Source organism: Aricia agestis, chromosome 6 (genome assembly GCF_905147365.1).
Source record: "Aricia agestis chromosome 6, ilAriAges1.1, whole genome shotgun sequence".
Lineage (NCBI taxonomy): Eukaryota > Metazoa > Arthropoda > Insecta > Lepidoptera > Lycaenidae > Aricia > Aricia agestis.
In genome coordinates this window covers 5,986,520-6,010,765 of record NC_056411.1, presented here as the reverse complement: position 1 = coordinate 6,010,765, position 24,246 = coordinate 5,986,520, and the positions used below count along the sequence as shown (strand labels likewise).

The 24,246-nt window shown below is 39.4% G+C and overlaps 4 protein-coding genes across 5 annotated transcripts in view; 3 read left to right on the top strand and 1 right to left on the bottom strand.

Moving 5' to 3' along the window:
- Positions 1 to 2,740: 2,740 nt before the first annotated feature.
- Positions 2,741 to 8,142, top strand: LOC121728448 (serine protease inhibitor 77Ba-like). 2 transcript variants are annotated; one of them, XR_006035803.1, is made up of 2 exons: positions 2,741 to 4,101; positions 8,125 to 8,142. XR_006035803.1 is itself a non-coding variant. In XM_042116643.1 (1 exon), the coding sequence occupies exon 1, from the start codon at positions 2,861 to 2,863 to the stop codon at positions 4,049 to 4,051; it is 1,191 nt and encodes a 396-aa protein (XP_041972577.1). In that variant the 5' UTR covers positions 2,742 to 2,860; the 3' UTR covers positions 4,052 to 4,113. The 2 variants fall into 2 exon arrangements, 1 of the variants encoding a protein (XP_041972577.1); XM_042116643.1 differs by lacking the exon at positions 8,125 to 8,142 and having other exon boundaries at positions 2,742 to 4,113.
- Positions 8,143 to 10,645: 2,503 nt separating this feature from the next.
- On the bottom strand, positions 10,646 to 12,429 carry LOC121728107. Its single transcript, XM_042116217.1, has 8 exons — positions 12,207 to 12,429; positions 12,001 to 12,108; positions 11,910 to 11,919; positions 11,325 to 11,410; positions 11,179 to 11,241; positions 11,035 to 11,088; positions 10,871 to 10,962; positions 10,646 to 10,785 (listed from the first exon to the last, which is right to left on the bottom strand). The coding sequence occupies exons 2-8, from the start codon at positions 12,063 to 12,065 to the stop codon at positions 10,646 to 10,648; spliced, it is 510 nt and encodes a 169-aa protein (XP_041972151.1). The 5' UTR covers positions 12,066 to 12,108; positions 12,207 to 12,429.
- Positions 12,430 to 15,152: 2,723 nt separating this feature from the next.
- Positions 15,153 to 16,660, top strand: LOC121728097. Its single transcript, XM_042116204.1, has 3 exons — positions 15,153 to 15,177; positions 15,274 to 15,486; positions 15,789 to 16,660. The coding sequence occupies exons 1-3, from the start codon at positions 15,153 to 15,155 to the stop codon at positions 16,658 to 16,660; spliced, it is 1,110 nt and encodes a 369-aa protein (XP_041972138.1).
- A 5,171-nt stretch (positions 16,661 to 21,831) lies between these two features.
- Positions 21,832 to 24,246, top strand: part of LOC121728439 (ATP-dependent RNA helicase DHX30-like) — a 32,980-nt gene continuing 30,565 nt past the window's right edge. The window contains exons 1-4 of the mRNA XM_042116633.1: positions 21,832 to 21,982; positions 22,389 to 22,511; positions 22,606 to 22,807; positions 23,813 to 24,033. Of these exons, the coding sequence (XP_041972567.1) occupies positions 21,877 to 21,982; positions 22,389 to 22,511; positions 22,606 to 22,807; positions 23,813 to 24,033 (652 nt within the window). The 5' untranslated portion in view covers positions 21,832 to 21,876. The remainder of the gene's footprint in view (positions 21,983 to 22,388; positions 22,512 to 22,605; positions 22,808 to 23,812; positions 24,034 to 24,246) is intronic.

Genomic DNA, 24,246 nt, shown 5'->3' with positions numbered 1-24,246 from the left:
CTCTCTCTTTAATGTCGGCTGTACACTCTCGCCGAGACACAGCGAGGCGGCCCGAGTGCGAGAGTGTAAATGGGTGCGCTCGCCTCGTCTCGCCTGTCTCGGACCCTCTCGGTCCGGTGTCGGTATTTTGCGCCCGAGACAAAGGGTTTCGCGAGAAAAGCGAGCGCATTACTGTACAAAAATAACAATAATAAACGTCATTATCAGTCATTATCTGTGAGAAATAAAATTAAAAATAATTATAGATCTTTGGATTACAATGATATCTTTCGATGCATGGTGAATGGTGGTCAATGATCATTGATCGTAGATTACGTTTTCGCCATTTTTTTTTATTTTTTTTCTAAATATTTGGTAATTACTAATTATTTATAATAGCTCATAGCACAGAAAGCTACGGCAGCTGCAAGAGAAGTGTTTTCGTTCATCTCATAAAGAAAAATAATGGTCCGTATTCTCTGAGTTCATAACTTGAACTAAACGAGAATGTACATGATCGCACTCGGGCAAGGGGCTCTCGCACGAGACTCTCGCCCGAGAGCTCTCGGCGAGAGTGTACAGCCGACATAATATTTTCCACAGTAAATGTTGAATCGAGAAACTGAAAAACAACTTTCTACACTAGAAAACCATGTCCTGACACCTATTACATAATACTTCCTGTTAGTCGAATGTGCCTTCTGAATTAAAACATAAAATAAATTATTAATAATTAGTAATACTTCATAAATTTGACTATTAACATATCATTATGTTTTATGTAATAAGATTAATGACATACTATCGTATTTCAATGTGAAAGTATGCGTTCAATGTTTGTTACTCCTAAGGCAAAATAAAATGTGCCAATTTCGGTAAAATTGGATACAATTATGTAAGTAGAAGCATTGAAGTAACGCACTTGGCATACAATATTATATTTTCCATTAAATCTCAAGGGTTAAAGAAAATCTATTACGTCTCTAAGTTTCTAGTCCCTATCTATACACTCTTAAGACAGTACTCTTCGGCTTATTTTTTTCAACATTTTGTATCAAAGTCTATAATATATTTCTGTACACATAGTTTTACTGATAAGTTAACTTACGTGAACGGGCCAAAATTTCTTATTAAAATGTGCCTTTGCAAAACATGATGGAGGATGGATTTTTTAAAGAATACAATTCAAAACTATAAACAGCTATAAATTTTAAACAAGGTGCTATCAGAGAAGTTTATTCATAGGCAGATAGGTCGTGTTTTGTCAAACCCAGCCGACAGAATATGTTTGACATAATCCGACCAATTGGCGTAGGTCCATCAACTGCCTATGAATGAATTTCTTCGATGGTACATTGAAAGGATTTTGAAGGAAACGAAATACTTTCCAATATTACATAATATTTAGTATCTATAACGTGTGTATAACAGTTTCGGTATGATGGAGTCCGTGGCGAGGATACGTAATGGGAAACTTTTGAGGAAATCCCTAGTGAACCAGGGCCGGAAAGTGTATTTACCAGAAAACCGAAAATGTGTCAGGTGTCTCGAAATTTCTGCATACTAACCTACGAATAATAAAAACTGTTTTTATTATTCCTAGATACTAATTATTGTTCTGTATTTCTTTATCTTTGCTATTTTTACTTTTTAGCAATCGGTCTCTACCGATTATTCCAATTCCAATTCAACTGCATCAAACTTAGGAAGCCTAGCTTCCTCCAGCCTAAAAAGCAACTAGCAATATTAAAGTTGATTAAAAGATATAAACTGTATTAGTGATCCTCACGACTTTTGAGTGGGTAGCTGTACTCTCTACTAGAGTAGAGACGTACCCAACGTATTGCTAGTTGCTTTTTAGGCTGGAGGAAGCTAGGCTTGCTAGCATGACGCTGTTGGATTGGTTCAGAATGCTTTAAACAAACTAAGGCAGAATATATATAAAAATAATATAATGTAGAAGGTATATATTAATAAACTTTATCTAATATTTAATACGTTACTTAGGTACTACTAGGTAAATAGTAATTAACCATTAGATATTAGGGTTTAGACAATCTCTGGGATACTCTGGACTACCCCGTCGCTCTGGCGTATCACAGGGATCTATATTAGGCCCATTACGAATGCACGTCACAACGCACATTAAAATATTTAATTAATAGATATACATCCATTATACAAATCAAGTTTCGTCGGAAATCTTCTATAAGTACAAAATATTATTAAAAATTATAATAATAATATAGGTAAGTAAAGTTGTTGATATAACATGAATTAATAAAGGCGATTATTGTTAATTGTATGCAAAGGATGAGAAACTGTTTTTTTTTTTATTTAAGGCTAAAATAATAAAGTAATATGTTATGTACTTATTACTTTTGTTACATTTGGTTGAATTTACCTTTTAAGCATAACAATGCTTAAAAGGTAAATTCAACCTTTTTTATGAAATAAGGGGGCAAACGAGCAAACGGGTCACCTGATGGAAAGCAACTACCGTTGCCCAGTGCAAGTGGTGAAAGGCCCAAAGACTTCATACTAAAAATATAATATGTGAATTAAGTTTTGTGACGAACTTAATGATTTGGACCATAATATTATTATAGTCACCAGTCACGTAAACAAAAATCCCGTTTACAAAATATAACACGTGATAAGCTTGGTAAAAAACATACAACAAAATATTGCAAGTAGGTCCACACGTTTTTCCTTAAGCGCGAAATCATTTGCCGCCTCTTTCATGCTGTCATTTTCTCTGTCTTTTCCAGTACGTACGAGAGAGACAAATGCAAAGTTGTCACTGACTTGTTTTGTTCGAATATAAACCTCTTTGTGTTCACTCAGTGTATCCGCACGCCAGTGTTTAGTGTTACTCAAAATGAAGTCCATACTTCTATTAATATCATTGATCGCTTCGGAGTTTTCCCTAACCGATTTTGGGACACGCGCGAGAGACTTTAGTGTTAAACTTTTATACAACGTACAAAATGAAACGGACAGTCACATGGTTATGTCCCCGTTCGGAATATGGAGTCTCCTAACGGGAATAGCGATTGGAACCCAGGGCAGCAGCCAATTTCAACTGACCGAAGCCCTAAACTTACCTTACAACACCTATCACATCGTGCACGGGTACGACAACCTGACAAAAACAGTGCTAGCTCCGGAAACTGGAAGTGTGTCGTTAATCTCTAAAAACTTTATGTTCATCGATGAAGATTTGGTGATTTTCCCCGAATATAAGAGCATAATGGTGACCCATTTTAACGCGACGATTGCGAGCCTCAATTTCAAGGACCCGGCATTGGCAGCAAAGAAAGCGAACAGCATCATAAAGCAGTCCCGCGCTAGCTCCAATGAGGTACTAAAGGCTGAAGATTTCATGACTTCGAGATTGATAGTAACGAATGCTATAACTCTGAAAGGATTATGGGCGTCGCCTTTCAACGTATCGGCGACACAAGTGGAACCATTCTACGACGACAACAAGAGAGTGATCGGAGAAGTGAAAATGATGTACCAGAGGGCACCACTCGCGTTTTCCGTGATGCAGTCCATAAAAGCTTCTGTCCTGGAGTTGCCTTACGGTAATGATGAGAAGTATTGTATGCTCGTTGTGCTCCCGCTGTCGACGTCCAACGTGAAAGAAGTGTTCGAAAAACTAAAGACGACACAACTGTCGGAGATATTCAAAACTCTACAGAGCGACGTAGATGAGTACGGATTAGAAGAGGTGGACATAAAATTGCCGAGATTTAAGGCGAATTCGAACATAAACCTAAACAAGTCGCTGAAGAAAATGAATGTCACTCAAATCTTTGATCCTACCTTGGCGAGTTTTAGCCGTATGACAAAAGAGAATATATTTGTCTCTTCCATAGTCCATGAAGCCAGCATTGAGGTGACAGAGACGGGGACAGTGGCATCAGCTGACACTTCAGCTTATTTTGCCAATCGCCAGTCTACACCCAGCTTTGAAGCGAATCATCCTTTTATTTATTTGATCATGGAAAAACCCACTACGACGATACTTTTCGGAGGCGTTTATTCAAAACCTTCTATATTCTGATATTGTGAGAACTTGATCGGGGAGTTTTTGTTTGTGATATCAAAATATACGCCTCTTTACAAGCCTGTCTTATATTGTTATAGTTGTAAGTATATAATTTATGTAGAATGTATAATATAGACATAAGTGAAAACAAGTTCATATTAAGTATTTTAAATAGCGTACTAACGAACCAGGGCCTCTGGCCAAAACGTTTTCTTTGTCGCTTCTTTATAAAATTGTCGATTAAAATCTACGAATAATAAAAACTAAGGAAACGTAACTCCCATACTTCAACCGTTTTAAATTTGGCTCCTTTTCGAACACTAAAATATGACAATTCAGATTTTCCCCAAGGTCGTATCCCAGGTAACGTATCATAATATTGCGCGCCGGACGACAGCCTGCGCGATTATTGTCATTGTCATAGTTATGAAACAAATAATTGTCAAAAGCGGTATTATGCAGTAACCAAGCACCTCTACTATCACGAAGAAACGAGCACATTATTATTATTTTAAAATCAAACATTTTCCTCTGATACTTAAGACATCGATAATAATAATTATAATAGATATACATATAATAATTATGAACAAACCTTGTACGACTCGGGCGAATCTAAAACTGTCCGAGCACCTAGAGAAGATGTTTTCAGATTACAAAAATCTATGTGCTAAATTATTACAGAATTGAAATTAAAAACTTACGTAAATTTTGTACTTATAACTCACAATTAATATACTTAATATTTTAATAACAGTTAGCAGTTTTTTTATTTTTGTTCATTTACAATATTAAAGGAAATATGTACTTATTTGTTTTTGTCGATTGAACGTAATATTATTACATTGTTTATTACATTGTTTTTTTATTTGTTGTAAAAGAATCCGTAGCAAGAAATATGAGAATACCCATAATATCATCTTATAACGCATTTAGTATAATGTCAGCCAGACCCTAAAATTTCGTTTATGATTAAATTGTTACATCTTGCATATCACTGTCCATGGCGACTTTGTAAAAATTTTGTAATTATATTATTTTTTGATTATTGCACTTTTAGAATAACATGTAAATTTAATAAGACAAACACAAAGAGACCAGCTTAATTTTATGCAAATACCCTAGCATCCAACTTAAATAAACCATCTTTTTTGGGTCGACAAAAATACAAGAATTTAAACATAATTTAAAACAATTCACTTACAGATGAAAGGTTATTACTGTATTAAAAGTCGTATCTGTATGACTTCTACACCATTTCACAGGGCATTTAGGCATTTTAACAACAAAAATATTGTAAAAAGCTACGTAAAAAGTAAGTAAACAAACCTATGATAAACAAACTGTAAAACGTGTTTGACAAAATTGTCATGTCAACCTGGTTGAATGTCACTCGTGTATATATACACGAAAAATGTGTAACACATGCATAAATATGCATGTATTCGGGTCACATTTTGTCATAATGTCTATGCATTTTGTAGCCTTTTGGTGCACTTTTTTTGACGGAGTTACTCTTCCTTAGTTTTTATTATTCGTAGATTAAAATGTATGAAATTGACTTTAGACGAGTCGAACGTCAACTTCATATTATCGAACGCTTTTGTCAATTCCATACATTTTGAATTCTATAAAAAGCGATAAGGATAACGTATTGGCTAAAGGGCCAGCTTTGTGTTTGTCATATTATAAAATGCACATACACATAGGTACCATAATCAAGTCCTGAGCAGTAGGTAAGCATAAGAGACTGGTTTTTTGACCGAAATGGCTGGAGCATGGAGGTATATTAATCATAATATCTTATAGGTAGGTACTTATACAGTGTGTAACAAAAATAAGTGATAATACTTTAGGGTGTGTACGTGTTCCTTGTAGAGAGTTCACTGTGAAAGTAGCAGCGCTGAAAGACGAAAAATTTTGTTCACTTTTGTATGGACAAGGGCCCGAGCGTCACGAGTTTCCCCATACAAAAGTGAAAAAAATGTTGGCCTTTCAGCGCTGCTACTTTCACAGTGAACTCTCTACAAGGAACACGTACACACCCTAAAGTAGGTATTATCACTTATTTTTGTTACACTCTGTATATTATAATATTTTGTTATAATCTTGTAGATGATACCTACTGACCGCCGAACTTCGTTATGAAGAGGGCACTAGATGACGATGATGATGTAGATAATACTGTATAGATATTATAATACATACAATACCTTTTAAAAATAATTTGGACTAGTCGACTCTAGAGGGTCTATCAGTCAGGCAGTCACAGGCTGGTACTGTGGAAGAGACAAAAGACTAGTGACAGCCAGTAGTTGGTAGTAAATATAAAATATCTAGTAAATCTGGTCCAAATCAATTTAAAACGTTTTTTTTTTCAGTTTTGATAGAAAATGCTAGCTAGAACTTCATTTTTTTGGGGTTCCGTAGCCAAATGGCAAAAAACAGAACCCTTATAGATTCGTCATGTCTGTCTGTCTGTCGGTCTGTCTGTCTGTCCGTCCGTCCGTATGTCACAGCCACTTTTCTCCGAAACTATAAGAGCTGTACTATTGAAACTTGGTAAGTAGATGTAGTCTGTGAACCGCATTAAGATTTTGATACAAAAATGGAAAAATTATTAAAAATTTTAGGGGTCCCCATAGGTACAACTGAAACAAAAATTATTTTTTTCATCTGACCTATGCGTGTGGGGTATCTATGGATAGGTCTTCAAAAATCATAATATTGAAGTTCCTAACATCATTTTTTTCTAACCTGAATAGTTTGCGAGAGAGACTTTTCCAAAGTGGTAAAATGTCCCCCCCCCCACTCTAACTTCTAAAGTAGGGGCATGATAAGTCTAAAAAAAATATATGATGTACTTACTTACATTAAGTATAAAAACTACCAACGAAAATTGGTTTGAACGAGATCTAGCAAATAGTTTTTTTTATACTTACGTCAATCAAAAACCTTTTAATTTCATAAAAATAAACCTTATTGCTGGTGCGGAACCCTTCATAGGCGAGTCCAACTCGCACATGACCGGTTTTTAACCGACTTCCAAAAAACGAGGAGGTTATATATTCGGCTGTGGATATATTTTTTTTTGTATGTTACTCCGCCGTTTGTGAACCGATTTTCGAAATTTTTGTTTTGTTGTATTAGGTTTTTTAATATCTATGGACGCTTCACACCACGTCAGTCTGGCCCCGTGCTAAGTACCTGAAGGACTTGTGTTACGGGTACCAGACAACGGAAACATATTTAATAATTTTATACTATACAATATATATTTAAGATTTTTATTATATGATACACATATTTAATACACATCCATGACCCAGGAACTTTGAAAACTTTTTGTTCCGTCGGCGGGATTCGAACTACCAACCGCTTGAGCTACCAACAGCCCACCAACTGAGCTACAGAGGTCGTCAATTTCATTAATTCAGCTGTGAGCTGTAAATAATATTTTCTACCAAAACTTCCTTACTGTATGCAAAAAGGTTTCTGTGAAAAAATTACTGAACCTTATAGTAAAAATACAGTAAAAAAATATAGCAACGGCGGGCCATGAGTTTGGCCCACCGCCCACCTTTTAAACAATATTCACTATGTTAGTATGTAGGTATAAATTACAATATTATATGCGTAAGCATTCTATGTATAATAAATTCATATAAAACGTGATTTCTTTTTCTACCACGTCATTCATCGATAGGTACCCCGTTTCCCGTACCAGTAAAACCACTCTATAATGTGATATTGATGATTAAACCGTTCGTTCGCGTAAACATTAGTCATCTCAACTAATGTTTATATTAGTAAGTACTTATTTTATATTAGTACTTAGAAAATTGTGATTTGTGATTCACAAAATAATCACAACATTTTGTTGTGTTTGAACATTGAACTTTGAACCTTTGTGCAAAAGGTTTGGGAAACCCTATTTTAGACCGATTTTAGATTTTTAAGTGGGAGAGCCATGCTTCGGCACGAATGGGCCGGCTCGACCGGAGAAATACCACGAGCTCACAGAAAACCGGCGTGAAACAGCGCTTGCGCTGTGTTTCGCCAAGTGAGTGAGTTTACCGGAGGCCCAGTCCCCTACCCTTTTCCCTTCCCTACCCTCCCCTATTACCCTATACCCTCTTAAAAGGCCGGCAACGCACCTGTAGCTCTTCTGAAGCTGCGAGTGTCCATGGGCGACGGAAGTTGCTTTCCATCAGGTGACCCGTTTGCTCGTTTGCCCCCTTATTTTATAAAAAAATAAAAAAAACCCAATTCAAACAGCGCCGAGGCACGGCGCGTGTACAACACTTTAACTACTAATGATATAAATTAGCATAAAAATGCGTGTGGCACTCGGAGAATGCCGCGGTAAAGCTATTGCATAGCATTTTTTATCAACTTAAGCAATTATAATTCCCATATTATGTCTAGTCGCACGTACACAAACACCGTGCCGAAGGCTGGCAACGCCGCTGGGCCGCGGTCGGTCGGAGTGCGGGGTGTTATGTTTCTTCGTTACGGAATTTTTTGATTCTGCGCCGCGCCGCGCTCAAAGCCCGCGATAATAGCTATGCAATAGGCGATAGCTCAACAAAGTGATAATACTGAGTGTGTAGTACTGTGTATGTTTCTCGTATAATATAGAGTTAACTGGTAGGTTAACTGTGAAAATAACAGCAGCCGGCCTAGCACGGCCACCAGTAGAAATGCGAAAGTATGGACAAACTGTGGACATAAACTTAAGGTCCGTTCCGATCTTTACCGCAGTCCGCGGCTAATCGCGACCGACAAAAATTCAATTAAAATGCCACTTTATGACAGACTATAATATTTGTCATAATGTAGAATATTATATTATTATTTGAATTTTTAGGACTATAGTCTGTCATAAAGTGGCATTTTAATTTAGCCCTGGAAGAGCTATGGAAGAGTCATTTTTTTAGGTATTTTTGTACGGACAAATTAATGACATTGCGGCGTTTCTCATAGACAAATAAAACCCAAAAGTAACACTATCAGCGCTGCTACTTCTTCGATTAAAAATAATATAAGGGGTAATAGACGTGCGAATACTTGTACGCGGACTTAATATGCCGGCTCGAGTCTCGACGATCTTTTTCGCCTCTGTGTCACCCAGTACGCTGACAGCGGCATTAGTGTTGTCCTAAGTCCTAACCCACTTTTTTTTTGTTCAGTTATGAATGCAGTCTTGTTCTAAATCATCTAAAAAACATAACTGTATTACACAGCTGTATTCACAACTCAATACGTATTTTTTTTTGTGGGTTAGTACACGAATGCTTAACAGCGTCCATCAATGATATTCTACATAATATTATACGAAATGCCATTTACATAAAAGATACAGTTCTATTTTTAAACGTCGAACTGCAAAGTTTCTTGTGCGTGGAGAGTGACATAAATAGCCGTAGAGTGGACACTTATACAAAAGTATTAGTAGGTAAGAAATGAAATAACTTATGTAAGAGTTAATTTTATTTATTGAAAATTTTAACATCGAAATAATTAATAATGGAATATACTACATAAAATACATATTTTATGTAGTATATTCCAAGTTATCCATCCAAACACCTGCCATTGGAAGTCATTTAACCTATAAGTTACTATTGTTTGTATTTTATTGAATGTGTGAGATGATATTCTGTTGGTGAATCGAAATAAATAAATAAACCGTGTGGCCCTTGTGCTCAAGACCATTGAGAAGTTTAAGCACAAGTGCCGGCACAACCCCAGACAAAGGACTATCTCGTGGAGATTCGTCATGCCCTACGTGCACTTCAAACCGCCACAAGTAGCCAGTCTGGGACTTACAAACCTCGTAGGTTTTGATTCCGACTGTGGCTGCTTTACTTCGGATGAATCGGTTAATATCTAACCAATCCTTCCACTGTGTCAGACTTTCGTCTAATGCAATATTTTGAGATAAAATATATAACTGTTGGAACCGCTGGTTAAGATGGTCTGTAATTATAGGACGCACCTTAAAAAGCTTTGCCTCCGATCGCGTCATTGTGTGTGGGTTGCAGTCATCATTATTACAGAAGTGGAGACATTTAGAAAGCAGGAAGTAACGGTCAAATCTCATCGTTGCCGAAAACCCAGGAGAAGAAAGTAAATCCTGCGCTGTATTCCAGTATGAATCTACGCGTGACTTCACAATAATCCCAGTCGCGAGGAGTATTGCGCAATACACTTACAGCTCATCTGGATTCGTATCCCGCCATCGCGTGATGCGACTGGTTGGCAAAAGTAGTCCCTGATTAATCATGGCCGTTACCTCTTGCTGAGCATATCTATTTGTCTCCACTGAAATGTGCTCCATTATTTGGCTATCCCATATAGTAGTAAATGCCTCATATGGGCTCGTCAATGGAACTGTGGGATCACAATTGATCTCGGAGAAAGGTTCCTTTCTCAATTCAGGAGGAATTTGAGATTCTGGAAACTCTCTCCACCTAAAATCAAATTTATTGTATGGTTCGGCGGTGGCTTCGAGGTCGACGCTGGGTTCGGGCTCGGCGTTGGGTTCGGGTTCGGCTTCTGGGCGCTAGGTTGGGGCTGCAGGCCGGAGGAAAGTTGAGGTGGCCACTAAAAATCAATGGCTGCGTTTATCGGTTGCACCTCAGTCTCTTCCTCAGACATAAAAAGTCTTTCAGTTCTCCTAGGCATCTGCACTGGCTGAACTAAATCTTCATCTTCATCATCGCTGTCAGCATCCTCTTCACTGCCTGTGTAAATAATAACAATAATATACTGTAGTCTGTTTTACCTATGTAAACAGATGATGCCCATAATTTTTAAATATTTACTTACCATAATTATTCAGGATTTGGGCAATTTCCTCGTCCCTCAAAGGACGAGCCCTGACGGCTGATGATGAAGATGAAGCCCTGACTGGTGGAATCCTTAGAAAATAAGAAAATGAGTACCGGTATCGCAATAACTAAAAATATAATTTTGCTCATTTTTGAACTTACAAGCACCTCCTCGAAGCCGGAACCTCCTCGCCCTTTCCACTACAGACATTATTTCTGTAACAACAAAAAGAGCAGTGTTATTGTAAATATTTTTTTTCCCATAAAATAAAACTTTAGTAACAAATAAAATAAATGAAAACTTACGCGGGTCTCTTTACAGCTGTAATTTGGGGAGTTGACTGCCCGCTCCCACCACATTCAACATACCTGCAAATATAAGTATTCGATGTTAATTGTTACGGTTGATAACTAATGAGATTTGAAAATTTTAAAAATAACAGTATAATTACAGAGCCGGAGATGGTGGAGCCGAGCACATCAGAGGCTCTTCACTCGTGGAGGGGGAGGCGTCCATTTCTTGTAAGGACGACCATAAAGCCGGCGCCAAACATGTGCTTCAAAGTTTGAGCAAACTTTTTGAAAACTTTGACGTGCGCAAACAGGATCACAAATATGCCTGCCAGACTTGTTTTCAAATGTTTTACGGCACAGTTATTGCAAAGATGGCTGACAGATTGGACGACTATTTTGTGGACGCTATCAATCTATTTTATTTGAGTGCATTAAGTACATTTTTTATAATATAATTAAATTTTTGAGGCTTCTGCTTGAAGAAGCTCAAGAAATTCGATAACTAAGTCATTACTCCACTTCATTATTGACGTTCAAATCTCCAATTGCTCCAAAGTCCAAAGTTTGTGCGACAAGTGTGGCAGGCCGCACAAACTTTGAAGTTTGTTTACTTTGATGTGCGCAAAAAAACCGACTCATGATGGCAAACTACAAATGTGTGTACAAACTTTGCACAAATAGGCAAATGTCAGTGCCACACTTGGGTATTTGCGTATTTGAACACATGTCTGGCGCCGGCCTAAGGATTGGGATCTACAAAAAGTGTTAATTTTATTACCATATACCAGCATAATGAAACAATTGCTATAGAATAATAATTTAACATTAATTTACCCTTCAGGTACTGTCCTCACTGGCGGCAGCTCCCTCCTCCTGCTTTCGTGGAGTGGTCTTTCCATAGCATGGACCTCGTCAAAGCTCTGCAACGCTCCACTAGTTACACTAAAATATAAATTAATTGTTTAAAATACTTTATTCACTATTAATAGTACTTAATAATATTTATAAGCATTTTGTAAGTAAAAATAAGACGCAATTACGAGTCAGAAACTGAAGGCCTATGAGCACCAAGACCAGCAGTACCAGCACCGATACCAGAACCACGACCGCCGCGCGGCCCCTGCCCTGTGCACCCCTCGACCCCCGCGCGTAGTCGCTCCACTTCCACGTCGTCCCCGAGATCGTCGTTGTCTTTGTATATAAAAAAGCAGAAAAAAAGCTAGTGCAAACAGCGAAAAAAGAAACAAATAATGCAAAAAATAAAAAAAAGTGCAAACATGTTATTTTCTTAAATTAAAACAAAAGCTCAATACAAAAACCAAAAGAAAAACCGATAACGAAAAAAGTGTGTTAGCAACTCGAGGCGCCACCTAGCGACGACTCGTGTAAACGAGAAACAAGTTGGAACTTCCCCCACCGGTTTACCCTATAAAATAACGGGAATAGACCGGCGCCGGGCATTATCATTCTAATTTTTAGTGGCTTAACATTTAAGTGCTACTCTGTTCTACCTTGATTATAATTTGTGTGTTCTCTTAAATTATACTATTATTATTTGAATATTATTTAAATAAACCGTGTTTAAAGTTATAGTGGTTATAATTATTTAAAAAGTGCGAAAATAAAAAATAAATTAAAATTTTAATGCATACAAAAATATTCCTGAGGCATATCCATACTTAGATAATATGACTTAGGTAGCATCCCAGAAACACAAAAACATAGCTGTCATAGTTCATACGTATTACGATTTACGTATGCTGTTGACTCCCGGCTCCCGGTATGATACTACGTACTCCCATATTTCAACATATTTTTCATGTTTTTGAAAGAAATATTATAATGCTACCTATGAAATATATCAAAACTAATTAGTTTTCCGTTTTAGATCTAACATCAACTTGCCATTTTATCCATTTCTGGTTGAAATATGACAATAAAATCGTCATCACGCGTTCGACATTGAACATGCTGATAGTTACAGACCGATTTTTAGTGAAAATTAACAGAACTATTATATAATTAGTACTTATATATTATAATCAATAATTACTTACCCTTACATCGTTTCTTTTAATATTCAGCGAATCACTTTAAGATAAATACAAGTTTTCACCAACACAACAATTAGGTAGTCACCTAAGCAATGGCGAAGTTTTGAATGACTCGTGCTTAAATTTTTTTCACTAATGCTGCGCAAGTTTTGGCGTCACTAGTCGGCCTTTTTCTTCTTTATGCATTTGTAACGTGTTAGAAAGGATAAGGTGATATACAATGACTTTTTTAGAGCGAATAACAGAACACACTTACCCATACCGGCTTCCGGTATGTCAACAGAGCGGGCGAATATTGTGTTTATACCGGAAGCCGGTATTTCAACATACGAAAGGTTTATTAGCTGTTTTCCAAACCTTCGTCTGCGCTAGTTTCTGTTATTATGATTGCGATTAAGAAGGTTTTAAAAGTTTTTTAACTTATTATATTATTGTTTGAAATAAGCAATATAATAAGATTTCCTTAAATATATTACTTTAATTATACTTCTGCATATTATATTATTGTCTGTGTTTGTTGTGCATCATATTTCACTGAATTTTTCTTGCACATGTTGGTATAGCAGCGTTATAATATTGTTAAGAAAATCTTAGACTTCGAATTCGTGATTTTTAACATAATATGAGTAGGTACTAAAACGTAGTGATTATATTCTCTTTGGTAGGTACCGTATCTCACAATATCAAATAAGGGGGCGATTTCCGGTTACCTCCAAGTTTGCACGAATACTTCTCCAGTCTTTCGGTGCCGCCGACTAACGGATTAAATCTGTATGTCGACGATTCTCTGGGTTCTGGTGAAGTAATCGTGACGGTGTCCCTGGGCAACGTTCGCTTGAAACATCTGCGGATGTGGCAAGCGGGCGGCCGATCGACCGGCGGACCGGCTGATCCCGGACCTGACTGCGGCGTTGCCGCCGTTTGGGGGAGGGGGCGGGCTCGGCTGGGCCTGTCGGGGCTTGGCTGTGCAAACAGCCAGGTCTCGACGGGCGGACGAGTGCGTCTCTACCCCCAAACGGCTGCGACAAGTTGCTGTCAGATTTGGGATCAGTCGGTCTGGGTTGGGTTGAGGTCTGGTCTGGTTTGGGGTTCTAGTGCTCACAGCATTAGAGCCCCAACCCAGACCAGAACTCAACTCGACAACAAAAACCCAATCCAATCGGTGTTATCCGACCCGTGCCGAAGGATGCATGGCTGGGGGAAGTCAGCCGCGAACGAAGGACCCTCGATACCAGGCGACCTCGAGGAGTAAATAGCCTTACCCTTGCATGCGGGGCTCTGTGGGGGTGGACCTTTTATTTCCCTAGCTACTCGTGGGATTTCTCAGCCCCACACCTCACATAAAGGACGGCGGCCAGCACCTCTTATCAAGCCTATAGGCTATAGAGGCACGGCACCGCCCCAAGCTGGCAGCAGCGGCACATCATCTGCTACTGTTACTGCTCAGCCCAACACTCTACACGTGCAAGCACAAAACTTGCACGTGCACACCAGCAGGGGAGGCGGACGCCCGGCTGCCCAGACCAATCCCAGACCTCAAGTTCCCCTGAAAGTGGCAACTGTGAGTAGGGGTAGGCCTGGACAGTCCCGTGGTGGACGCGGTGGCTCTGGGGGCGCCTGCACTGTGAGGAGGCCAGCACAGCTGCCCTCATTAGCGCAGGAGCACTCAAGTCGCAAGGTGGCGCGAAACCCCCTGCTCCGACTACCTAACCTGCACCACACAGACTAAACACACACACACATCCATCCACATAGATTCACTTTAACACTCTACAGCTACACTCCACAGTAACACTACACAAAAAAAAATTTATTAAAGTAATACAAGTCAACTTACGACACGCGAAGGCTGCCACCGATGTACTCTGTCAGAAGTTCATCCGGGAGGCGCTCGAAATTGCTTTAATCCAAGAACCGTGGATCAACGGGAACATGGTGATGGGCCTTGGACTGGCAGGTAACGTACTTTATTTTCAGCATGGCCAGAGGCCCAGATCCTGCATCCTCTTCAGCAAGAGGATGAAATTTTTGTGTGTCTCTTGCTTGTGTACAGATGACACAGTAGCTGCGTATATTGAGGAGCCCGGCGGGACTGCAGGCATACTGATGGTTTGCTCCGCCTATCTACCTGGAGACACTCAGGACCCCACAACGCAGCTATCACCGGTAATAGACTACGTCGGGAATCAGCGCATCCAACTTATCCTGGGAAGTGATTGCAACTCACATCATACAAGTTGGGGCAGCACCGACGTAAACTCCAGAGGTGAGAAACTATTTGACTTCTTACTTACTAATAACCTCCACACTAGGAATCAGGGTACTAAATCAACGTTTATCAACCCACTGAGACAGGAGGTCCTTGACATAACAGTATGCACAGGCCCTATACGACATCGCGCCTGTAACTGGCATGTATCGGACGATAACTCACTGTCCGATCACTGTTACATTAGGTTTGATATCTGGTGTGACATGACAGTATGCCTGGGAAAGAGGTAACTTATAGGAATCCAAAGGCCACAAACTAGAGTGTATTCAGAGAGGAATTGCAGATAAACCTCGCAGCAGTCAACAAAGCTGTCAAGACCGTAGTACAACTGGAACTAACGGTGGGAGAGCTGGAGCATAGCTTGAATGATGCTTACCTCAGAAGCTGTCCTGTTAAGAAAACGTCAAATAAACGTAACGTACCTTGGTGGAACGGTACTCTGACGCAACTCAGGAAAGAGACCCGAGCTCTGTTTAACAGAGCCAAAAGAGACGGGAACTGGGACGCATACAGAACCGCCCTGACGACGTTTAATAGGGAGCTAAGGAAGGTCAAAAGACGCTCTTGGGCAAGGTTCTGTGAGGAAGTGAATAACACCTCGCAAACCTCCAGACTATATAAAGTCATATCTAAGGCCCCTAGCTCTCATCCCAGCACTCTGAAAAGGCCAGATGGTACTTACACTAAAACGGCGGAAGAAACGCTAAGATTACTAGCCGACGTCCACTTCTCCAACAGTATCCATCTCGAAAATCACGAAGCCTTCTCTCATACGATTATTAAAACGAGACCATCAGTTGACGATTGGAGAAGAGCTTCCGTGATGTTTAAGCCTGACCGAGTCACTTGGGTAATTGACAGTTTCAAGCCTTACAAGACCGGCGGCGAGGATAATATATTTCCGGCCTTCCTACAGCAGGGCAAGGACATTATCCTTCCTATGCTACTGAAAATATTCAGAGCAAGTTTTGCGTGGGGCTACATCCCATTGGCATGGACAAAGGTAAGGGTGTCCTACATACCCAAAAGTGGGGACAGAGACAAAGCTCTACCAAAGTCATACAGTACAATTAGCCTCACTTCTTTCATGCTTAAAACAATGGAGAAGGTGGTCAACCTACACATAAGGGACACCTATCTCACTAAAACGCCGCTGCATGAAAGATAACATACCTACCAAAAAGGCAAATCTACCGAGACGGCCCTAATGGACTTGGTAGATCGGATTGATAGAGCAATTGAAGACAAAGAGATTGTGTTATGTGTCTTCCTCGATATTGAAGGCGCATTCGACAACACTTCAACCAGCTCTATCACAAATGGCCTGGCTTCAAAGAATATAGATCCAACAATTAGGAAATGGATCAAAGCCACGCTCGACAATAGGGTAGCCTCATCGACTATTATGGACCTGACACTCAAAATCAGGCTGACACAAGGTTGCCCACAAGGAGGTGTGCTGTCACCCCTGGAATGGTCCCTGGTAGTGGATGAGCTACTAAGGGAACTGAACCTCATAGGTACTACGCTCAAGGGTACGCTGACGACCTGGCGATTATGGTGGTGGGAAAATGCGCATCGGTGGTCGCTGGGTTGATGCAGTCAGCACTAAGAGTCGTCGAGGATTGGTGCCAAAGGGTCAAGCTAACAGTAAACGCTGATAAGACGGTCTTGATACCTTTCACCAAAAAGAGGAAGTTGGAGGGACTAAGACCCCCCAACACTCTTCGGGAAAACTATTAAGTTTGCGGGTGATGTCAAATATCTAGGAGTAATCCTAGACAAAGGACTCACTTGGAATAAGCACATCGAGTATATTACGAAAAAGACTAGATGTGCTTTGGGTTCCTGTTGGAAGCTTGTCAGCTCTAAATGGGGTATTCGGCCGAAGGCAATGCTATGGCTATATGCAGCCGTAGTGAGACCGATTACCACATATTATGGCTGCGCAGTGTGCGCAGTAAAAAGGCTGAACAAGTAAAGTGTAATAAAAGACTAAACAGCGTACAGAGACTGGCATGTCTAATAATCACGGGTGCACTCTCGTCAACACCCACCGCTTCCCTCGAGGCCCTGATCAACTTAACTCCGCTTCCTCTGCTTTTTCAGATGGAGGCCAAAAAGGTGGCTCTCAGGGCCAGGACGGTGGGTAGGACGAATTGGGTCTCCACCCCATTTCGACAGCTGGAACAGTCTTTTAGTGAATCACCTATCATGGCCATGCCATCAGATGCCATGATCAAGGTGTATAGCTTTTCGAAGCAGTACCAGGTTTTTATACCTTCCAGGGAGGACTGGGAAAGAAAACTCCCAATCGATGTCCGCCCTAGCGACATAGTTTGGTTCACGGATGGATCAAGGAAAGACAACCGTGCGGGAACCGGATTCTACGGAGGCAGGCCACCAAAAGGCAAATACGCCTGTTTGGGAGAGTTTGCGACCGTGTTTCAGGCTGAAGTCTTCGCTATCCTCGGTTGTTCACTAGAAAGCCTGGAGATGGCCCTAGTTAATAAAAACGTTTTTATCCTCTCCGATAGTCAAGCTGCACTTAAAGCACTGACTGCCGCAGAAGTCTCGTCCAAATTAGGTCTGGAATGCGTTGAGACGTTAAACATACTAGGAAGGAACAACAACATCCGCCTAGTATGGGTCCCGGGCCACAGCAACGTCCCCGGCAATGAAACCGCTGACGAACTGGCTAGGCTTGGGGCCGAGAGTCTCATATATGGTCCAGAACCAGTCTGTGGTATAACTCCCAGTACCACAAAGCAAGTGCTCAAGGAATGGGGTCACAGACTATGCAGGAAGCAATGGGCTGAGACCCCTGGCCTTGAACACTCCAAGGCACTAATTCCTGACTTCAACAAGAAACAATCAGAATTAGTGCTCACCTTGGGTAGGAACCAATTAAGAATCCTTACCAGAAGCCTAACTGGGCACTGCAAGCTCAACAAACACCTAAACAGAATGGGTATTTGTAGCATAACGACTTGCAGATTCTGTGAGGAGGAGGATGAAACACCTATTCACCTTCTCCTCGATTGCCCTGCCCTACTACAGAGCAGGAACAGGCACCTTGGTCGCCACGAATACTCGTCCACAGAGGAAATTCGTGGCACCAACCCCAACCATATCGTTCAATTTATGAGCAGTATTGGGTTGGGGATGATACTTTAGTGCGAAGGAGTCACAATAGATCCTCATGGGTCGCAGTGACGTCAGGGCTACAGCGACCTGCCTTCTTTAAAAAAAAATCTCACAATCTCATGAGGTAAAAATTAAAAACAAAATATGAGCTAGAGAACTGGGATTGAATGCCTCCCTCTCACAGGCCGAATGGATACGGAAGCCGAGTTAAATTCAATAAGTATATGAAAGAATTTGAATGAATTTAGTGATCGTTTTTAATTAACGCGACCAAATTACGTAGGTCTGCCCCTGCCTATGAATAAACTATTTATTTCCTAACTACAATAATAGGTACTTAATAATTTTGTATTGCCGAAATTTGCGTTGATTCTTGCGGGTAGCTCTGGTCTCTGACGTCATCCAATCCAATAATGCACATCACCAATTTTATTACGCGGTTTTTACGTAACTACACAATTAATTATAATAAATGAATTGTAATTTCTGACTGTGAGTCACAGAAATTACGAGTGGTTACTGTTTGGTTACTGTAGTGCCCGGACCGCACCTGCGTAGTGCTTCGTGCTTAAAACGATACCATTCATGGACGATCTGCGTGTATCGTCTCATAACAAGAAGCTTCGTACGATAGACACAATATGTGCGGCCGCGGCATAAGAGTTATACCTTCGTCATCATACCGCATACAAATTAATATTTCCTGGTACCTATTTACGCTATAATTTCCAGACAGAGCAGGGCAAAGAAATATTATTAGAAGAGCTCTTCTAATATATTATTTTTTTAATTCGAAGTTCGCTAATCGCGCTGCACCTGGCTGCATACAATGGCCCGCAGGTCGCGACCATAAAGTTAATATACCTAGCGGAATAGAGAAACAAAGGCCTGAGCAAGAGAGAGATGTCACTATCAGTAACACTGCGTGGTAAAAAGAGACGTGGAATACATGACAGCAGCACTCTTTTTTTGACGTCCAGTCGGCACGTGCCGCACGTTGACAATTTAATCTCATAGAAATTATGTTCAAGCATGCTTGTGTAAGTGTATACGTACCTACACATATTTTTCACACAGATGAAAACCAATTTTGGTTACGTTTGACAGCAGCTCGAGATTGTTGCTCTATTCCGCTAGGTATATTAACTTTATGGTCGCGACTCATGAGTCATGAGTTCATGACGCGTGTCTGTTCTTGATAAGGTACATAATATTATTATTAAATATATTATTTTTCCGTGATATAAATTTAAACGGATAGCCTAATGGTTTCGAATATAGCTTTTATCGCGGGCTTTGAGCACGGCGACCCAATCAAGAAATTCTGTAATACCGCGGCCGCACATGCGTCTATCGTACGAAGCTTCGTGCTATGAGACGATACCATTGGACGATACACGCAGATCGTTCAATGGTATCGTTTTAAGCACGAAGCACTACGCAGGTGAGGCCCAGGCATAACGACAATGGAGAATGTTACCTAATTTTGATTATTAGCAGTCCACATTCTCTGTCAAAAATAAAGAATATTAGTGAAAGAATTACTTGGATACGTTAATTAGTTTCCGATTTATAAGCAAAACAAGTTGTAACTGTACGATGCGGGCGGCCGGTTACGGTGTGACGTCATAGCACAATACCGCGGCGCGCGAGCCCCTTACAATAAACGTGATTTTTTTGCTCTATCTCAATAACGGTAACAGATAGGCAGTTGAAATTTTCACGAAGGCCTTAATTATATGTGTACTTTAATAATTAATAATAATATTATAATAAAATTAAAAATTAAGGGGGGGTCATATACAAAAATCACAATTTTTGGCCTATTTTGCTCTATAACGGTATGTGTATTCATGAGCGAGTCCGATTAGTAAAAAAATACAAATAAATAATCGGCCAAGTGCGAGTCGGACTCGCGCACGAAGAGTTCCGTACCACCACAATGATTATATATATATATATATATATATATATATATATATATATATATATATATATATATATATATATATAGCAAACAAACGGGTCACCTGATGGAAAGCAACTTCCGTCGCCCATGGACACTCGCAGCATCAGAAGAGCTGCAGGTGCGTTGCCGGCCTTTTAAGAGGGAACAGGGTAATAAGGGAGGGTAAGGATGGGATGGGAAGAGAATAGGGGAGGGTAGGGAAGGGAACAGGGTAAGGGATTGGGCCTCCGGTAAACTCACTCACTCGGCGAAACACAGCGCAAGCGCTGTTTCACGCCGGTTTTCTGTGAGAACGTGGTATTTCTCCGGTCGAGCCGGCCAATTCGTGCCGAAGCATGGCTTTCCCACGTCTAAAATAGACGACGTCTAAAATAGAGAATATAGTTTAAAGAGCAAAATAGGCCAAAAATTGTGATTTTTGTATGGGAGCCCCCCTTAATTTTTTATTTTATTATAATATTATTATTAATTATTAAAGTACACATATAATTAAGACCTTGGTGAAAATTTCAAGTGCCTACCTGTTGCCTTTGTTGAGATAGAGCAAAAAATCACGTTTATTGTATGGGGCCCGCGCGGCGGTATTGTGCTATGACGTCACAAGCGGTCGCGGGACTGTTAGCGGGAATCAATATTTTTCGAAACTTTGAATGCCTATAAAATCAAAACTACTAGGTATTTTTGACTGCAACAAAAACTAGTGTATTTATATACATACAGGCTTTACTGTGACAAAATTTCAAGCAATTTGGCATACCTAGTAACATTCTCCATTATAAGCCTACACATAGCCGAGGAGCCGGACGCAGTGTCAGGCAACATTTTTTCGTCCTCCATGCATGATTAAACTCCAAATCCGAGGCCTACACCCTACACTCCGACATACGTAATATCCACTATCCCTATAGTATATCTGTAACTCCGACCGGCCGGCACAGCCGCCGGTGCGGCGATGCCGTGCATCATCTAACGTCGTTTCAGTTCGGCAGACTTCGGCACGTTGTTTGTGTGCGTGCTACTAGACGTATGTGAATTTTATTGATTTATTTTCGTTGCTCCCGCTGTGTTTTTATTACTTATTTTTGCTCTATGGATGCATTAAAATCAATTTAAAATCATAAAATATGTTGTCCTTTGCCTAACAGTTAGTACTTGACGTAGGTGGCAAATTACTTTGAATATACTTAGTCCAAAGAGGAAGAAGAAGATTTTATTTATATTTTGCATAACCTCCAAAAGTACCCAAAAGGATAGAAAAGGTTTTAAAAATGTTTTCGATAAACTTTTTATTACAAAAGTCTAATTGTATAAAATTATCGCGGTCAGTTAAAGGATTTTTGGGGTATAGTAAATATTCCGTTTGCAAATGTTACGGTAAGCATAAATGTGTGCAACTACAATTTTATGGGAGATTTAAAACTTGAATATTTTATTTTATTAAATTAAAATGTTCTAAGGAGCTGATCTCTAAACTTTATTTCTAAATATTATAAAATTTTATAATCTCATCCTATGAGGCACAAATTTTATCACTATGTTATCATAATAATTACTAATGCTAAGTAAGGCCTTACTTACATTCTGCCTCCATGGCCTTGCTTAGATAACTAGGACAAGTAATAAAAATCATAGATTTTACCATAAATTTATAAAGTTAGCCAGTATATTATGATTTTTACAATAGCAACTTAGATAGTGTGATGTAGGATTACCGCCACAGATCAAAGCATTATCATACACATCAAAGATGATTAAATATTTTCATTATTTATGTTTTCAGTTTCCAGTAGATATAATGAAATAAACCAAAGCAATTCTGAATTATCTGTAATAACAAAGAGGTTTTATGCTAAGGGATTTATAGATAAGTTAATACATGAACAGTCGGAAGAACATCAGAAAGGTTGGGCAACATAATCATTGAATAATGTTTTTTTTTACTTATTAGGTAAGTACTTACTTGGTCACAGTATGTTACACAATCAATTTTTTTTCAGAATTAAATAAAATTAGTGTAATATTTCCACAACCGAGAGTAACACTAAACGAATTAACATCAAAAACACCCGATAACATATTTGATATAAGCTACAAGCAAACAGTGGTTACACCCAAAGGAAGCAAAAGAAAAACTGTTTTTACCAATGACTGGACATGTGTATATACTTTTACATGGCCTGAAAAAGTCAAATTCGAAAGGTAAGTTATAAAAATAAGTTTAAACTCTTCATTAAGAGTTTAAACCTCTATAATTCGTCGATCGTGGAAAAACGAGACACAATAGAATTTCTATTGTGTCTCGGTCACCAGTGACCGTATGGGGCTTGATGAATTAAAGAGCTCAATATACTAGTTATATCCCCCTTATACACAGGGAACTTACCTCTCTGCTTACCTTTGAAGAATCATAACTGAAATATTTTTATTTGCTTTGTTTGTTTTTAAATGTTTCAAATCAGAGTACTGAAATATTTATCTATCAAATTGACTTGTTAAACTATATGAGGAGCTGGCAAACAAAACCGGACAAGTCCACCAGAGTGCGAAATCGTCTCTCGTCTTCTCTTTTTTTTTTTTTTATGAAATAAGGGGGCAAACGAGCAAACGGGTCACCTGATGGAAAGCAACTTCCGTCGCCCATGGACACTCGCAGCATCAGAAGAGCTGCATGTGCGTTGCCGGCCTTTTAAGAGGGAATAGGGTAATAGGGGAGGGTAGGGAAGGGAAGGGAATAGGGGAGGTTAGGAAAGGGAATAGGGTAGGGGATTGGGCCTCCGGTAAACTCACTCACTCGGCGAAACACAGCGCAAGCGCTGTTTCACGCCGGTTTTCTGTGAGAACGTGGTATTTATCCGGTCGAGCCGGCCCATTCGTGCCGAAGCATGGCTCTCCCACGTATCTCTTGACCCATCTGCGTCAATCTATGTTAATATTTTCAATCAAAACTGGTTAAAAAGGCTTTAGAAAGTCCATTTTCAAACAAAACCGGATTAGTTCAGTAGTAGTAGTAGATAATACATGATAATACTAGTTTTTTAACCACTGTGTAATTTTTTTTTCTTGCGGACTAATCAAGTTCTGTGCGCCAGCTCCTCATATATAATCATTTAACAAGTCAATTTCATTTCAGACATTCTTTTCTATTTACAATAAATAATAATTATGTAACATAAAAGTCAATAAATTATGTTTATATGTTTTCAGTACAGCAAAATCAAAACGGCAAGCAGCGGAAAAGGCTGCTCTGCAGGCAGTGCAATGGTTGTTCAACAGAAAGTGTATAGATATAAAGGGTAACCCCATGTATGATAGGAATGTTATCAACGAGCTAAAAGATAGCTTGGACCACAAAATACAGGCAACCGTCACAGAAAATTCCATAGAAAGACTTAATAGAATATTTGATGATTATGAAAGAGATATAAGTAAGTATAATCCAGTAAGGTCTGATTACAATTACCAAGTAGAGTGGTGAGACAGTGCCCTTGTCCGAGCACATATATAATTTAAACATACAGAGTGCTCAGCAGAGGGGACTGTCTTACGACTCTACTCGGTAGATGTAATCAGAACTATAGTCTTAAAACTCTTTTATTTACATAAGTATTTATTTATTTTATTTTATTTATTAATACAAA

Excerpts from the sequence above, each read along its gene's own strand:
- LOC121728107 (XM_042116217.1), bottom strand. The coding sequence starts at position 12,065 with ATGGAAAGACCACTCCACGAAAGCAGGAGGAGGGAGCTGCCGCCAGTG. Across the intron at positions 10,963-11,034 it reads CCGGCTTCGAGGAGGTGCTT|GATTCCACCAGTCAGGGCTT; the intron begins GTAAGTTCAAAA and ends TTATTTTCTAAG. Across the intron at positions 10,786-10,870 it reads CCAAATCCTGAATAATTATG|GCAGTGAAGAGGATGCTGAC; the intron begins GTAAGTAAATAT and ends TTATTTACACAG.
- LOC121728097 (XM_042116204.1), top strand. The coding sequence starts at position 15,153 with ATGGTGATGGGCCTTGGACTGGCAG. Across the intron at positions 15,178-15,273 it reads GATGGGCCTTGGACTGGCAG|ATGACACAGTAGCTGCGTAT; the intron begins GTAACGTACTTT and ends GCTTGTGTACAG. Across the intron at positions 15,487-15,788 it reads CACCGACGTAAACTCCAGAG|CAGTCAACAAAGCTGTCAAG; the intron begins GTGAGAAACTAT and ends TAAACCTCGCAG.
- LOC121728448 (XM_042116643.1), top strand. The coding sequence starts at position 2,861 with ATGAAGTCCATACTTCTATTAATATCATTGATCGCTTCGGAGTTTTCC.